The sequence below is a fragment of the Portunus trituberculatus genome, chromosome 25 (assembly GCF_017591435.1).
Source record: "Portunus trituberculatus isolate SZX2019 chromosome 25, ASM1759143v1, whole genome shotgun sequence".
In the NCBI taxonomy this organism is placed as follows: domain Eukaryota; kingdom Metazoa; phylum Arthropoda; class Malacostraca; order Decapoda; family Portunidae; genus Portunus; species Portunus trituberculatus.
In genome coordinates this window covers 11,792,213-11,810,145 of record NC_059279.1, presented here as the reverse complement: position 1 = coordinate 11,810,145, position 17,933 = coordinate 11,792,213, and the positions used below count along the sequence as shown (strand labels likewise).

The 17,933-nt window shown below is 36.7% G+C and overlaps 2 protein-coding genes across 2 annotated transcripts; both read left to right on the top strand.

Annotated features, from left to right (window-relative positions):
* Positions 1-1,915: 1,915 nt before the first annotated feature.
* LOC123508570 (UDP-glycosyltransferase UGT5-like) lies at positions 1,916-8,535 on the top strand. Its single transcript, XM_045262332.1, has 8 exons — positions 1,916-2,051; positions 3,336-3,587; positions 3,675-3,929; positions 4,058-4,291; positions 4,865-5,029; positions 5,149-5,371; positions 5,491-5,710; positions 7,896-8,535. The coding sequence occupies exons 2-8, from the start codon at positions 3,423-3,425 to the stop codon at positions 8,173-8,175; spliced, it is 1,542 nt and encodes a 513-aa protein (XP_045118267.1). The 5' UTR covers positions 1,916-2,051; positions 3,336-3,422; the 3' UTR covers positions 8,176-8,535.
* Positions 8,536-14,210: 5,675 nt separating this feature from the next.
* Positions 14,211-17,498, top strand: LOC123508574 (UDP-glycosyltransferase UGT5-like). Its single transcript, XM_045262339.1, has 8 exons — positions 14,211-14,460; positions 15,010-15,208; positions 15,288-15,536; positions 15,623-15,859; positions 16,134-16,298; positions 16,400-16,622; positions 16,715-16,934; positions 17,052-17,498. Exons 2-8 carry the CDS (start codon positions 15,035-15,037, stop codon positions 17,329-17,331), a joined length of 1,548 nt encoding a protein of 515 aa, XP_045118274.1. The 5' UTR covers positions 14,211-14,460; positions 15,010-15,034; the 3' UTR covers positions 17,332-17,498.
* The last annotated feature ends 435 nt before the right edge of the window (positions 17,499-17,933 follow it).

The following is a 17,933-nucleotide window of genomic DNA, read 5'->3' as shown; positions in this document are numbered from 1 at the left end:
CTCATCGGATCTTATGAGTAAATTAGAGTAAATGACACTTTAATAGGTGGTAGAGGCTATTGGGTGATGCTGTTGACACTGCAGTATGAAAAACCATTAGTTGGAAAAGGATAGTCTGAGACATCAACGTGTAACCAGATCTTCTTACCGATGAAGGTTTTATATGCCCCTTGGTGTGAATGTTGTATCCTTGCTGCAGCACTCTTGCACTTCGGTATCAATGTTGAAATAGCTGAGTAAGATGCGCCTGTCTTGCCGCAGAGGTGGAAATTCAGGTGAAAAGAATGAAAGGAACAAAGCTCGAGGAGAAAATGAGATCACCCCTTTATATATATATATATATATATATATATATATATATATATATATATATATATATATATATATATATATATATATATATATATATATATATATATATATATATATATATATATATATATACACACCAAAAAAAATTCACTCAAAAAATATAATCAAGGTTAAATAAACAAAGCTAGAATATTTCCTTTAGATCAATATTGACAGAATCCTTACTATGAGTTATCAAGATTGTGATCAGGTAAATACTTAGAATTTTCATCTATCTTCTGGATATATTCGAAAGCTTTGAAAAAGACAGGAAGTCATTAAAAGTCAGCAGTTTAAAGGACTGGAGTGGTCACACGTTTTTAGGAAAAGGATGACAATACGAATAGGCAACTCCAGCATTAAAGAAAACGATGTTGAATGCCTAAATCGGATGAGTCTGAATAGATAAGATAAGACCACAGACGCACAGGATTGAAGAACAATAGGAGGGACTTCGTCAAGAACACAAGTCTTCCCAGAGTCAAGGGATTGAGTATATTACACTGAGTTTTATCTATCAATTAACATGCATTATAGTCATATGCTTCATTTTAATTCGAAGAAAATAACAAAGTTGGTAGAGAACACACACACACACACACACACACACACACACACACACACACACACACACACACACACACCGCGGAGTGTAGCGGTTAGCACGCTCGACTCACAATCGAGAGGCCCCGTGTTCGAGTCCCGGGAAGCGGCGAGGCAAATGGGCAAGTCTCAATGTGTAGCCCCTGTTCACCAAGTAGTAAATATGTACGAGATATAACTCGAACGGTTGTGGCCTTGCTTTCCCGGTGTGTTGTGGTCTCAGTCCTACCCGAAGATCGGTCTATGACCTCTGAGCTCTCTCCGTAATGGGGAAGACTGGATGGGTGACCAGAAGACAACCGTGATGAATTACACACGGCGAGGAAAACGGACAAGCTTGGTTACGAGTTATTTGCAAATAAGCACAGGAAGGGTTGTGGCCTCGCTGCTCCGGGATGTGTTGTGTGAGAGATATCAGTCCTACCCAAAGAACGGTGAGTACGAGCTCTGAGCTCTATCCATATAGAGGAACGACTGGCTGGGTAACCATGAGACGACCGTAGGTGAATGACAACACACACACACACACACACACACACACACACAAATGAATAAAAACCAAGGAGATATTGGTTTATATATTCTTAACAAAGCACTATGGATCAAGTAGGAGTCAAGTACGTTTGCATTATGTTGTATTTTCATATGTTTGGTTTATTGCGGAGTTGCGCTCCATACTTTTCATAAAGTCTGAGCAAACAAATAAATATTCAATTTAGTTCAATTCTATTCTATTCTATTAACACACAAGCACGCACCCATACGTCAGGTTGCCATCACCTGAAGCGTGCAGCCTTATTTCAATATTGGTTTCCAAGGCTTTCATTTCTCATGAAGGTTAGTTGTCCCAGCATGTGAAGAAATTTGAAGTGATTTACATTTGTATAAACTAATCTATGATGAATACTTATATATGTAGTACGAGCTGTTTATCATCCATCTCTCCTCATTCGGCTTTGCTGCCAGGCGTAACGTTTATGACACGGCAGAGACTGGTGTACGTGCTTGTGTGAGTGTGTGTGTGCGCGTGTTTGTGCGAAGAGCAAGCAAGAGGCAATAACCTCCATCCGTTACCGGGTAATCAACACGACTTCTGGGTAAGAGTTTACGTCCTGGCTTTTGACCAACACTATCACCGATATCCTGCCAACGTCACGGACAGTAACTGGAGCTTGGACAAGCCTTGTTCCTTATTTCAATAATAATTCAACGTCGTTTGTGTGTGTGTGTGTGTGTGTGTGTGTGTGTGTGTGTGTGTGTGTGTGTGTGTGTTGTTATGACCATTGTTAAAATTTCTCTCTCTCTCACCAATGCCCAAGTGACTGCACTGTGGATTTGCTATGTATAGGATGTCCGCCTCCACATCAGTATCCTCGGAGCATCCCTAATGAATACTATCCTTATTATTATCAGCATCCTCTTATCAATGTAAGAAAAATCCGTATTCATCATCACGTTTTCAGATTGTAAATGCAAGTAAGAGTGACTCATTGCATGAAGGACATTGAAAGTTTACCTGTGTACTAGAGAGAGAGAGAGAGAGAGAGAGAGAGAGAGAGAGAGAGAGAGAGAGAGCAAATAAGTATCGCTTTACCTATCCACTATTCCTTTCGTCCTCACATATCCATGCCCTTCCCGCTTATATTCCCTCTCTCCCTGTCCTATATATTTATATCTTCTATTTCTACATTCTTGAAAAATATTATACATTTTTTACTTGTTTTTTTTTTTCCTTTTCTCTTCGTGCCCTGTCTGGAGATTTGCATTGCTGATGCTACGCACTTTTGTATCAGTGTTATATATAAAGATAATTTTCTTTACATATAACAATAATACATAACAAAGTACGTCGTATCAGCTATACAAATCTCCAGAGAGGGCACGAGGAATAAAGGAAAACAAGTAAAAAAAATGCATAATATTATGTGGATACATATTATAATCTCCACCGCATTAGCAACCGCGAATATGGAAGTAAAATATAAAATTCTCAATCACATCCACCTTTGTAAAGATTGGCAATCATATCCGCAAAGGCATTGTTTGAATAATGCAAATCCTGCTCCATCTTCTTATCAGCAATAAAATTTGCGTGATTCCCTTCCCTTGGAATGACAATACACAAGTAAGAATACGAGTTTATCTTCATAGAAAAAAAAACAAAGTTGTTGTTCAGAAGTATTCCAATATCTATATAATACTTGTAAGTTGTCTGTCACGCATAGTGTCTGCGACTAAAGTTCTGAACATTCGTAGCAAACATGACCTACTTTGATTAATTTTCTTCTCTGCTAAAATACTTCTATAAGTGGGTGTTTATTAATCGCCTTAGCTTTATCATTACTGTAAGTAGGTAATTTAACTTCAGGCTCTGTATGCAGGTCCAGCGAACACACTCTAGGATTGGTGTATATCATCCGTGTAGCAAGCCCTACGGAGATTGAGTCGCTCCTCAATTGGTGAAAATAATGAAGCTATACTTCCTGATAGTGTTCCTCCTGGAGAGTGGTGAAAAAATACTAGCCTCAAATGAGAGATCTTACAAGATTTGCATGCTTCTTCCCTTCGCTTCCAAGAGTCATAAAAACTTTATGATGACATTCGGCGAGGCTCTGGGTGACCGTGGACACAAGGTGAGATATGGTGTGTAACCATGGCTGTCATTGTTTGTTATCCACGTACTTATCAACATGTTCTAAAAGAAACATCTGAATCTACAGATAGTTATATTCAGCCAACATCCGGCTACATCCAGACACCCTAACGTCACGGAGATACAGCATGAAATACCTTATCTAAGAGGAACATTTGCAACCCTGCATGAAAGTATGAAAGATAACATCGGCGGCTTATCATTGTTTCAAACTGTACTACCATCTATGGCCCAAAAGTTGTACAGGTCACCATCTGCGAGGAAACTGTATGAAAAAAGGAAAGGATTTGACCTCATGGTGGTGGACCACATGTTCAATGAGGTAAGTGTCAGCCTCTGACATGACACATCCAAGCACCTTATCTCCATCACCAACCATTAATCAAATCAAATTAAGATCCCACATAACTAAAACCAAACGCTTTTATCAATACAATTTCATCTTCTCAGATCGTGTATCCGTTCCTACACGAGATCTCCTTCATCACTGTCGCCGTTCCCGGGATGGATCCCCGACAGAGTGCAGTTTTGGGAAACGTACCTAATCCTTCATATGCCTCTAATCTTCTAAGCACTTACCGCTTACCAATGACTATGTGGCAGCGGATCATGAACACCTTTATGCACATCTGGGTACCTTTCTTTTGGAGGAAGTGGGCTGTTGTGCCGCGAATACAGGAGGAGGTAAGACAATGGTAGAAACTAAACCTTCACGCAAAAAAAAAATAATAATAAATAAAAATAAATTATTCTTTATTTTGCTTTATTCTTAATTTTGCTGTTCGTGTTGCCCACAAAAAGTACAATACTTAAATTTGATAAAAGGAAACAGAATATTACAGCAAGTCAAAGAAATTATCGTTTTCCTTTGGTTGTCCTCAAAAGAGGTTTTCCTTACTATAAAACCTTAAAAGCTGTTATATTTACGACCATTTGATTATTCTTTTACCGTTTTGCAAAACAACAAATTAAGAAAAAAAGTTAATAAACTGTTACGATTTCTTGCAAAAATTCAATTTAATTCAATTAGTATAACAAAATATTGATATTTCTTATGAAGAATCATTCTAAATAATTTATTTCATTAACAATCGTAAGCTGATCGAACATTATTTAAATGAGTAAAGTTGATGAGAAAATAAGGGAAATGTATAAACAGATCATTTATAATGAAAATTAAGATTTACAACTCCTTAACTAAGTTAGAAATATTTACATACTCTAGAGTTCAGAATTCTGATCCTGTTTCCCGTACAGATCTCAGCGCAGTTCCCTGACCTGCCGCCGCTGCTGGACATTGAGAGGAACCAAAGTCTGACACTGATGAACACTCACTTCAGTATTACCACGCCGGTGCCACTCCTGCCTTCACAGATTGAGGTTGGGGCCATGCATTGCCGCCCTGCCAAGCAGCTGCCGTATGTACGTAGATAATATAACCTTGAAGTTCTCAACAGTCAGCAACGCAAAAAATGGAAACTTTGAGAAGCATGCTTCGAGAACTCTTAAGTTCTCTTTATAAATTAAATTCCTCATTGCAGGACCTCGAATCGTGGCTTACAGGAGCGGGATCTGCGGGTGCCATTTACTTCAGTCTAGGTTCATCCGTCAACAGTGAAACCATGCTACCTGAGTACCGCGAAGCCTTCCTGCAGGCTTTCCGCAGACTGCCGCAGCGGGTTGTATGGAAGTACGAGGGAAAGCTAGATGATGTGTCTGGTAACGTCAGGATCAGCAGCTGGCTGCCACAACAGGACATCCTCGGTAGTCATCCACCTCATCAGTATAGTGAAGGGAACATTGCAATATAAAGACTTGTGATGTATTCTCGCAAAAAGGTCTGACATAACTGCGATCCACAAGACAATGTTTTTGTACTGCAGCTCACCACAACGTGAAGGTGTTCATTTCCCACGGCGGCCTCCTCAGCCTTCAGGAGTCCATCTTTCATGAAAAGCCCCTCCTCGTCCTGCCTGTCTTCGGTGATCAGCCCAAGAACGGCATGCTCGTGGAAAACTTGAATATTGGCCGTATGTTGGTATGGGAGGAACTTACTACCGACAACATCGTCGACGCTCTCACAGATATCATAAACAACACAAAGTGAGTTTTTCTTAGTAGTTTAGTGCATAATAGTAGTAGTAGTAGTAGTAGTAGTAGTAGTAGTAGTAGTAGTAGTAGTAGTAGTAGTAGTAGTAGTAGCAGTAGCAGTAGCAGTAAGCAGCTGCAGTAGCAGCAGCAACAGCAGCAGCAGCAGCAGAAGTTGTTGTATAGTAGTCACAACACAGATTCCTGTTAGTATAGTGAAAAACAAGATAATTGTATAATAGTTTTGTTTAGACAAAAAGTCTGCATTTCATGATAATAATAAAAGGAAAATAATAAAAGATCGTGACGAATATCCAGCAGAAGACGCTGTTGTGATTATAAGTTATGCTTGACGAGATACATCGGGCTTTTGTTCCATAAATGGATACTAAAAGGATGGTTTTTGTTTGATTGGTAATGTCTCGTACCGAAGTTCATTGGACTGTTTTTCGTCCAATAAACAGTTTCTCTTTTTTTGCCAAGGGCAACAAAAATTTCCGATTGAAAAAAAAAAAAAAAACACTGAGGTGCCAGTCCATGAATAGAGTCAAAGGCGTCAATTAAATTATTAGTGCCTTGTAACCTCCGTCTTGAATAACGCACAAGAAAAAAGAAACTTGTCGAGAAACTGTCCAATGAACTTGTGTATATATATATATATATATATATATATATATATATATATATATATATATATATATATATATATATATATATATATATATATATATATATATATAATTCCAATGGCCAAGTAATATTTCAAAATGACTTAAATAGACTCCAAAAGTGGTCTGAGAGATGGCTACTTCAATTTCACTCTCAAAGTCTAAGACATACGAACACAGGCAATATAAAATGAGGAATGAAGATGAAGTTGTATCTTTAGAAGGAGCTGACATGGAAAAATATCTAAGCATAAATCAGAAAAATGAAGAAAAATAAATAAATAAATAAAATGCAACAGTGAGACCATCTTGAATTTAGTATCATAATCTGGAATCCAATAAGAAAAAGGTATAAGCTCTTTGGAAAATGTACAGAGACGGGCGAGAAAAATCATTCCGGGACTCAAGACCTAATCTGACGAAGAGAGACTGAAAGTGCTGTAGTTGCCTACATTAGTATGCAGGAGAATGCGGGGTATATGACAGAGGACACAAGTTTAATTAAGTTAATGAAGAGGAGATGTCGTACAAGGCTGAGACAAAACTTCTTTGCAGAAAGAATAATCAATACATGGAATAATCTTCCCCCAATCGATGTAGAAACCCGGAGTGTATTTGCTTTAGAGAGAAGACTCGACACCACGCACCATCCAATGACTACAGCACATATTTATTACAAGATGTGGACATATAGGCTCAACAACCTGCGCCCAGTGTTCACCTAAATACACCTAAGTAAGAGATTTAATCTTGAGGAACTAGTGGGATTGAACCTTGGCAGGATCATCAAGTCCCTCAGTCCTACAGGCTACGTTTGTGCAGTGCAGACTATAGGGCTACTATGCAAACATCACATTATCTTCTGGCAATTATTTACATCCCTCTTTATGGAAAAGGTACTCATTGAATAATTCTTATTTACTCTGAAAAAAAAAACTGCAGTCTTCATTGCTACATCATACTACTTCTTTCTCAGTCATTTATACCTGAGAGAAAGGCAAGAGGGAAGAAGTCTTCCATTATGTTGTCATATATTTTCTACTAATATTTATTTTCTTTTTAAATTGCTACAAGATAATGTGGAAAAAAGGCAAGTGTCTGTTTCCATTCCTTACGCTTATGAACATTAATTTATTTCATCGCTCCATTCTCTAACCAGTGCCTTGGATATAAAAGTGTTCCTGTACATCTTTTAATGATTATAGTACAGCTTTAGGCATGGTGATGCAAACTAAGTATGTACATGGGATATGGGGACAAGATATAAATTTCTGACTGAATATCAAGTAAAACTTGACTGACGAACATGTCCACAGATCCCATTCAGTAGCTGGCCAGCCTCCGTGGCGGTTGGATTTGCTTTTATCAAATTGGCTGGCAGACATGTTAATGTTTAGATGAAATTTCATTTGTTTTTTATATGATATACTTTATCAAGTTGTTATCAAGCTGTTGTAATGTTTTTTACTTGCCCAGATCCACAAGGTTTAGCTGTCTTTCTTATATTTTTTTTTCTGTTGTAATTTATCCAGGTACAAACAGCAAGTGGTGAGGATTTCTGCTTCCTTAAGGGATCAACCAATGACGCCACAGGAGCGTGCAGTGTTCTGGACTGAGTACGTGATCCGCCACCAAGGGGCGCTCCAGCTAAGGTGCCCCGCCGCCCAGCTATCCTGGGTGGAGTTCCTGATGCTGGACGTGGTGGGTCTCCTGCTGCTGACCCTGCTGGTGCTGCTGCTTCTCATCCGACGACTCCAGAGAGCAATTTCTACTGTCGTTTTTAGTAGCAGCGCCAAAAAGAAAAAAGATTAAAGTTTCGGGAAAGTCGGACTTTACTGTACATTGTTTAAGAGAAATAATGATGACTGCAGAAGACGTTGTGTGTGTGTGTGTGTGTGTGTGTGTGTGTGTGTGTGTGTGTGTGTGTGTGTGTGTGTGTGTGTGTGTGTGTGTGTAAGAAACTATATGTTTACTCGCCAGTATTTTATATATACATAGTTGTCCGATGTAACAATGAACCACAATTAGACAGAATAGATAATGCAATGTTAACTTCAATTTTTTTCTCTCTATTATCATTTTTCTTGTTTTCGTCTACGTATTTCGTTATTCTTCTTTTCTTGCTCTATCTTCATGTAATATAGGTTTACCGCATACATTTATCATACTTTATATCCATGTTTTCTATATCCTTAATAATCTTAGCGCTTGTAAGGTTTATATACCTGATGAAATTTTTCTTAATAATCTCAGACATTAAAGGAAATTTGCCTACATTCTTCTTTTCCCTAAAAAGAGTGACGCTTCCAATCCCTCAAGCTATCTCTCTACTGCTTCTAATGTTTTTTTAACTGCAGTATCCTCAACAGAAAGATACCCAAACATGTCACTTGCAAAATAATAGCTGATCCCCAGTAAGGGTTCTATTGTAGTCGTTTCACTGGTGATATTTTGGTTTTCCTTACTAAAATTTCGTCATCCTATTTTAGAGATTTTTGTGAAACTTTGTCTTAGACATAACGAAAGTAATTTGGTAGAATCTGCCAGCTTAAATATCCTAACGGCCCCCATACAGCTTCTATTCTTCTCTTTATCACTTCATAAATTTTCTTCTTCACTATTCTATTGCTGCTTTGGTACATGGTTACTGCTATTCGTTTAAGCTTATAAACAAGGGTTTTCTTCGGGGTTCTTTCTCATCATCAACACTGTATCATTAATTATTAATGACCTGAGACAAACTTATGATATTATCTGCTCCTATGCTAATAATACCACTTATTTTTCTTAAACGTTCTGTGCTTCATAAATTAAACTGTTTACTCATTAAGGATATAGGACATGTGATTTATGACCTTTTGAAATTGTTTTTATTGAAGCAGAACAAACCTCATGTTTTTGAATACCTGAAAAAAACTTATCCATCAACACAGCACAACCTTCAGGGTAGGTATCCCTTATTCATTCAACAGTCCCTCTCTCCTACGGCGAGCTTTCTTAGTCTATTCTTTACCGATAATCTGAACTAGAAAATCTACAGTACATCTCATCACTTAGTTAAAACATTTGTTTACTTATGCCTTCTGATCCGTCTCCACATGTTTCCACGAAACGCTCCTGCTCCTAGTCCTCTTCCTCCCACCCCAGTGCTGTTAACTCTACAGGGGCTGTCTATATATGGAGCATGCTTCACCTACAGCTATTATAAGGTACAGTTGATATAGGAAGGAGTCTGCTTTTTTTTTAAAGTTGGTGAAATAAAATGAACATCGTTTGATAAATTCCTTTAAGTCATTTTCGACTTCTCTCTTTGGCTTCAAATTGCTTGTAACACTCACTTGCTTATATATTGCGATATTGAAGTTCACACCATCATCATACATGTTTACCTATTAACTACTCATACACTTATATGTCTAGGTAGCTACTATTTTTTTTCTTCATTTTTAGCATACATGATACAGGTACACAATTCTCGGTACTTTCACTGGTAGTAGACTCCGTTACAAGTTAGGAGAGCATGGCAATTATCATAATCATTGCAATAATTATGCATAATATGATAATCGCACTTATTCCGCGCAGAACTTAACATTAATTCCGTGATCGATAATCCCCAATCCTCTACAAGGGTAGCTGCCTTCTCACCCTACTCACTACACCTAATCTGCATACTAGGACTGAAAAAATGTGTCATGTTTACAGTGAAAGATGTTTCATGTATCTCTTAGCAGGAAGATTTGCACGATGCAGTGTATATATCATTCGAAGACGATTAAAAAGTTTATTTCAGAAATACACAGTGAAAATATAAAATAACTTAATTAACGCTGTCTATTGTCACTTTCCGTAAATTCATAGCAAGAAGTATGGCTGACTCAACTGAATGTGATATATTTTCTTCCCCTCAGACATAACCTGCTCTCCCTACAGATTTGTTTATTTTTTTATTATAATAGGAGAGAATTGGCCAAGAGCAACAAAAACTTTAAGAAAAAAAGTCCACTTAAATGCCAGTTCCCGAATATATATATATATATATATATATATATATATATATATATATATATATATATATATATATATATATATATATATATATATATATATATATATATATATATATATATATATATATATATATATATATATATATATATATATATATATATATATATATATATATATATATATATATATATATATATATATATATATATATATTTTTTTTTTTTTTTTTTTTTTTTTTTTTTTTTACATTACAAGGGCACTGGCCAAGGGAAAACAAAGTGTTGGAAAAAAAAAATCCCGCTGGTTGCCAGGCCCTGTTAAGAGGAAAGTAGGAGAAAGAGAAAAAAAAAAATCTAAAAGGAGGGTCCAGTTAACGTAAGAGGTGTCTTGACACTCCTCTTTTGAAAGAGTTTAAGTCATAGGCAGGTGGAAATACAGACACAGGTAGAGAGTTCCAGAGTTTACCAGTGTAGGGAATGAAGGAGTGAAGATACTGGTTAACTCTTGCATTAGGAAGATGGACAGAATAGGGATGAGAAGAAGTAGAGAGTCTTGTGCAGCGAGGCCGCAGGAGGGGAAGGCATGCAGTTAGCAAGTTCAGAAGAGCAGACAGCATGAAAACAGCGGTAGAAGACAGATAAAGATGCAACATTGCGGCGGTGACTTAAAGAATCAAGACAGTCAGTTAGAGGAGAAGAGTTGATAAGACGAAAAGCTTTAGATTCCACCTTGTTTAGTAAAGCTGTGTGTGGATCCCCCAGACATGAGAGCCATACTCCATACACGGGCGGATAAGGCCCTTGTACAGAGCAAGCAGCTGGGAGGGAGAGAAAATGGACGAAGACGCCATAGGACACCTAACTTCTTGGAAGCTGATTTAGCAAGAGTAGAGATGTGAAATTTCCAGTTTAGATTTTTAGTGAAGGATAGACCGAGTGTGTTTAATGTAGAGGAGAGGGAAGTTGAGTGTTATTGAAGAAGAGAGGATAGTTGTCTGGAAGGTTATGTCGAGTAGATAGTTGTAGAAATTGAGTTTTTGAGGCATTGAACAAAACCAGGTTTTCTCTGCCCCAATCAGAAACAAGTGAAAGATCAGAAGTTAGGCGTCCTATAGCATCTCGCCTTGAGTCATTTAATTGTTGTTGGGTTGGGCGTCTGTTGAACGCTGTTGAATAATGCAAGGTGGTATCATCAGCATAGGAGTGGATAGGGCATTGAGTCAGATTTAGGAGATCATTGATGAATAATAGAAAGAGAGTGGGTGATAGGACAGAACCCTGTGGAACACCACTGTTGATAGTTTTAGGGAAGAACAGTGACCGTCTACTACAGCAGCAATAGAACGATCGGAAAGGAAACTGGAGATGAAGGTACAGAGAGAAGGATAGAATCCGTAGGAGGGTAGTTTAGAAATTAAAGATTTGTGCCAGACTCTATCGAAGGCTTTCGATATGTCAAGGCCGACAGCAAAGGTTTCACCGAAGTCCCTAAAAGAGGATGACCAAGATTCAGTTAGGAAAGTAAGAAGATCACCAGTAGATCTGCCTTTACGGAAACCATACTGGCAATCAGAGAGAAGGTTGTGAGCTGATAGATGCCTCATTATCTTCCTATTAAGGATAGACTCAAAGGCTTTAGAAAGGCAGGAAATCAAAGCTATAGGGCGGTAGTTAGAAGGATTGGAGTGGTCACCTTTTTTAGGGACAGGTTGAATGTGAGCAAACTTCCAGCAAGAAGGATAAATAGAAGTAGAGAGACACAGATGAAAGAGTTTGACCAGGCAGTGAGCGAGTTCGGAAGCACAGTTTTTGAGAACAACAGGAGGGACTCCATCCGGACCGTAAGCCTTCCGAGAATCAAGGCCAGAGAGGGCCAGGAAAACGTCTTTATAAAGAATTTTAATTTTAGGGATGAAGTAGTCAGAGGGTGGAGGAGTAGGAGGAATATGCCCAGAATCATCCAAAGTTGAGTTGGTAGCAAAGGTTTGAGCGAAGAGTTCAGCTTTAGAAAAGAAGAGACAGCTGTAGAGCCATCTGGATGAAGTAAAGGAGGGAAAGACGAAGAAGTAAAGTTGTTAGAGATATTATTGGCTAGATGCCAGAAATCTCGAGAGGAGTTAGAATTGGAAAGACTTTGACATTTTCTATTGATGAAAGAGTTTTTAGTAAGTTGGAGAATAGATTTGGCATGATTACGGGCAGAAATATATAGGGCATGAGTTTCAGCAGTTGGATGGCTACGGAACCGTTTGTGAGCCGCCTCTATCATTGACAGCACGAGAACAAGCAGAGTTAAACCAAGGCTTTTTAGCTTTAGGGTTAGAGAAAGTATGAGGAATGATAGCTCCATGCCAGAGATAATCACCTCTGTTATGCGCTCGGCACAAAGAGAAGGATCTCTGACATGAAAACAATAATCATCCCAAGGGAAATCAGAATAGTACTGCCTTAGTTCCTCCCACTTAGCAGAGTTAAAATGCCAGAAGCACCTCCGCTTAGGCGGGTCCTGAGGCTGCACTGGAGTGATAGAACAGGTAACGGAAATTAGATTGTGGTCGGAGGAGCCCAACGGAGAGGAAAGTTTAACAGAGTAAGCAGAAGGGTTGGAGGTTAGGAAAAGATCAAGAATGTTGGGCGTGTCTCCAAGGCGGTCAGGAATACGGGTAGGGAACTGCACTAGCTGCTCTATATATATATAGTATATATATATATATATATATATATATATATATATATATATATATATATATATATATATATATATATATATATATATATATATATATATATATATATATATATATATATATATATATATATATATATATATATATATATATATATATATATATATATATATATATATATATATATATATATATATATATATATATATATATATATATATATATATATATATATATATATATATATATATATATATATATATATATATATATATATATATATATATATATATATATATATATATATATATATATATATATATATATATATATATATATATATATATATATATATATATATATATATATATATATATATATATATATATATATATATATATATATATATATATATATATATATATATATATATATATATATATATATATATATATATATATATATATATATATATATATATATATATATATATATATATATATATATATATATATATATATATATATATATATATATATATATATATATATATATATATATATATATATATATATATATATATATATATATATATATATATATATATATATATATATATATATATATATATATATTCAGGAACTGGCATTTAAGTGGACTTTTTTTGTTTAGGTTTTTGTTGCTCTTGGCTAATTCTCACTTCTAATAATAATAATAATTATATATATATATATATATATATATATATATATATATATATATATATATATATATATATATATATATATATATATATATATATAAAGAATAGCTGGTAACTTTTCTTATAAAACATGCTTACGTACGTAAGCATTCACTTCATCAAAACAGATTTTGAAAAAATTATTGTAATTATTTTCTCCGTGATACCACGGTATATAATCATCCTAATATCAGATAATTAAGTAGCGTATGGCTCTCAGGTGTGGCGAAACCCATTCATCCAGTGTGTTTCAGCGTCAGGCAGCAGCACAAAAGTATATCACGAGGCTCACCATAGTAATACGTCAAACTTTATAATGATACTGTGTGTAAATATTAAGTTTCAGTAGTTGGATGTAAATGTGACAGATTTTATCATACGAAGCTATCTACAGCTCACCACAAGACAGTGAATTATCTGAAAATAAGTCTCTCACGCTCTTGGCAGAAGACAAGCTGAGAGAAAAAAAATATTTTGACAGTAAGTGCCAGTGTGTAGCGCCTTGATCCTTGTAGAGAATAGTGACAGACCAGAGCACTCGAATGCTATCTGCTGCTGGATTTGCTAGTTTAAATTCTCTTCATTCGCAGTCTCATGTGGACAGCCTCCTGTGTTCTCTTCGGCGACACAACCTAGGAGAAAACTGACTACGGAAAAGGTAAAAGTGTGCTAAAGAAGATATGGCGTTATCTTAAATAATGTTTCCACTCTGGTTTATAGGATAGCCAGGTTATGTTCCTACAAGTAAAAGAGAAGTTGCTTTTCATAATCTATATAATTTCTGTTACAATTATTATTATTATTATTATTATTATTATTATTATTATTATTATTATTATTATCATTATTATTATTATCACTATTATTAATATTATCATCATTATTATCATTATGATTATTTTTATTATTATTATTATCATTATTATTATTATTATCATTATCATTATTGTTATCATTATTATTGTTATTATTACTAGTAGTAGTAGTAATAGTAGTAGCAGCAGCAGCAGCAGCAGCAGCAGCAGCAGCAGTAGTAGTAGTAGTAGTAGTAGTAGTAGTAGTAGTAGTAGTAGAATTACTACTACTACTACTATTAGTAGTCTACTACTACTACTACTACTACTACTACTACTATCATTATTATTATTATTATTATTATTATCATTATTACATTTATTATTTTTACTATCATTTTCTGTCTTATCAGAAGTTGGTCAAGCATACGATTACAAATGGAGAGGGTGTTGGCCTGCGTGTTGGTGGTGGCCTTGGCGGGAAGCGCTTCGGGGGACTTGTCGCCACCGGAGAAATCGTACAAAATTCTCATGCTGCTGCCAGTGTCCTCCAAGAGTCACAACCGAGTTTTCCAACCCTTAGCCGAGGGTCTGGCTAATCGTGGCCACAAAGTGAGGACTGTTTGCCTTGGTCTCTTGAACAAGTATTCTGAGGATAAACATCATCGTAAGGCTATGTTTCTACCCGCAGGTTGTGATGCTCACTAACATCCCTGTTGCGTCCAAACATCCAAACATTTCGGAGGTCAACCACGGCCTGTCTTACTTTGAGGATGCCAAGCGCAATATGTTCGAAGTCAGAAAAAATGAAAACTTTGATGGACTGAAAAAGACGATACTTTCCTTCGCCAAAAATCTATACAAGGTGCAGGCAGTGATGGAATTATATAAAAGAAGGAAGGAATTCGATCTCATTGTGGTGAACTACAAGTTCAATGAGGTAAGAATTTAATTAAGCTAATAAGAAAAACAAACCAAAGATCAAATGCAACACAGCTACGCTAACTGTCAATGTCTCGTCCCCAGATGGTGTACCCTTTTGTACACGAAGTGCCCTTCATCACTATTGCTACGCCCGGGATCGACCCTCACCAGAGTGCCATTCTGGGAAATATCCTTAGTCCGTCTTACGTGCCTGAAATCATGTTCGTGCCAAGATCCTTCCCGATGTCTGCTTATGATCGCTTCAAAAGTATCCTTTGGCTCCTTGTTTCAGGGTTCACGTGGAGGCATTGGGATGTTGTACCTTTGATTCAGAAAGAGGTATTTAAATCAATTGTTTTTTTCTCTTTTTAAATAATAAAGTTATGTTGAAGTGTGTGGAGATGTTGAAGGTATAACTAAGCCAAGTTACCATGATCAACGTCTTTCTCTTTCCTATTCATGAAAAATAATACTGTCGCATATTCAAGAAATAAGGAAAAATTCATTCACATGTCTTATTTGATCGTCTGCCCAAAAATGATGGTGAATTGCTAAGAATTTTAATAAGAAATAAGAAAAACTGCTACTAATGATAAAGAATAATGCCCTGCAGATCTCAACCCAGTTCCCTAACCTGCCGCCCCTACTGGAGATCGAGAGGAATCAGAGTCTGACACTGATGAACACTCACTTCAGCATTGCTACTGTGGTACCCCTCCTACCTTCACAGGTGCAAGTGGGTGCCATGCACTGCCGCCATGGCAAGCCTCTGGCGCAAGTAAGAAATATCAACCAGGTATTATTCCCATATTGTTGTAAATTATTGATGCTAAGGAGACTAACTGAAAACACTAACATTTTTTGTGACATATTGCTTAGGACCTGGAGTCGTGGCTCGCCGGGGCAGGAACTGCAGGCGTCATCTATTTCAGTCTGGGTTCCGTCACCCGCGGTGAATCGATGCCACCAAATTACCGTCAAACATTCTTGGAGGCTTTCCGCAGATTGCCACAGCGAATCCTGTGGAAGTACGAGGGACAACTAGAAGGTGCGCCCGATAACGTCAAGATTAGCAGTTGGCTCCCTCAGCAAGATATCCTCGGTAAGTCGTTTAATATACTATTACAATAAAAGACACATTATCCATTACAAGGACATTTAGAATAGCTGCCTGGTGTGCCCTTTGTACTGCAGCTCATCACAACGTCAAGGTGTTCATCTCCCATGGCGGCCTCCTCAGCCTTCAGGAGTCCATCTTTCACGCCACACCTCTCCTTGTTCTACCTATCTTCGGTGACCAGCCCAGGAACGGCAAGTTCGTTGAAAACTCGGAAATTGGCCACTTGTTGGTGTGGGAGGAACTTACTGCTGACAGGATCGTTGCCGCCCTCACTGACATCGTATGCAACCCAAAGTGAGTTTCCCCCAACAGTTTGTGAACCGTTACGAACCCTATGGTTGACAAATCCATTTGGATTATATGATAAAGTCCCCAATTGAGGTGTTCTTAAAAGGTGTTGTTATTATCCAGGTTCAAAGAAAACGTAAACAGGGTATCGGCATCCTTAAGGGATCAGCCCACGACACCACAGGAACAAGCCGTGTACTGGACAGAGTACGTGATCCGCCACCGAGGGGCGTTACAACTAAGGAGCCCCGCTACCCAGCTCTCCTGGGTGGAGTTCCTGATGCTGGACATAGTATGCTACCTGCTGCTGGCTTCACTGATGTTGATTCTTGTCATTCACCGAATGATGTGGACAGGCTCCTCTGTTCTCTTCGGCGACAGAGCCAAGAAGAAAACCGACTAGGGAAAAGGATGAAAGGACTCAAGCGAAAATATGGCTTTATTTTCAGTAAACACTGTTGTTATAAGATAGTTAGGTTGTGACGTTACAAGTGATAGAACAGTTGCTTTTCATAGCATTGCTTCATTCATCAAAAGCAGGTCATCCCACCACTATTTTTTGTACTCTTTTCATTATATTGACTCACACCAATATTTTTAAGCAAAATTTTTTTTCGTAGGAACATTTTCCTATTCCATTCTTTATTTTGATAAAAGAAGTCTCATGAATAAGAAATATCAGATTTGTTTTCTTCACACTGAATCTCTCCTATCTGTAAAATCACTATTTCTAGATTTCAAGGCTCAAGACATAGAAAAGGAAATTATGGTGCAATTTTACTATTATTATTTTGCTATTATCATTATTATTATTACTATTATTATTATTATTATTATTATTATTATTATTATTATTATTATCATTATTATTATTATTATTATTATTATTATCATTATCATTATTATTGTTATCATTATTTTTATTACTATTATTATCGTCATTATTATTATTATCATTAATGTTATCATTTTATTATTATTATTATTATTATTATTATTATTATT

Bases quoted from the DNA above. Each gene is read 5' to 3' on its own strand.
- LOC123508570 (XM_045262332.1), top strand. From the start codon at position 3,423: ATGAAGCTATACTTCCTGATAGTGTTCCTCCTGGAGAGTGGTGAAAAA. The intron at 5,372-5,490 runs GTAGTCATCCAC...TTTGTACTGCAG, and splicing joins GCCACAACAGGACATCCTCG to CTCACCACAACGTGAAGGTG. The intron at 5,711-7,895 runs GTGAGTTTTTCT...TAATTTATCCAG, and splicing joins GATATCATAAACAACACAAA to GTACAAACAGCAAGTGGTGA.
- LOC123508574 (XM_045262339.1), top strand. From the start codon at position 15,035: ATGGAGAGGGTGTTGGCCTGCGTGTTGGTGGTGGCCTTGGCGGGAAGC. The intron at 16,299-16,399 runs GTAAGAAATATC...CATATTGCTTAG, and splicing joins ATGGCAAGCCTCTGGCGCAA to GACCTGGAGTCGTGGCTCGC. The intron at 16,623-16,714 runs GTAAGTCGTTTA...TTTGTACTGCAG, and splicing joins CCCTCAGCAAGATATCCTCG to CTCATCACAACGTCAAGGTG.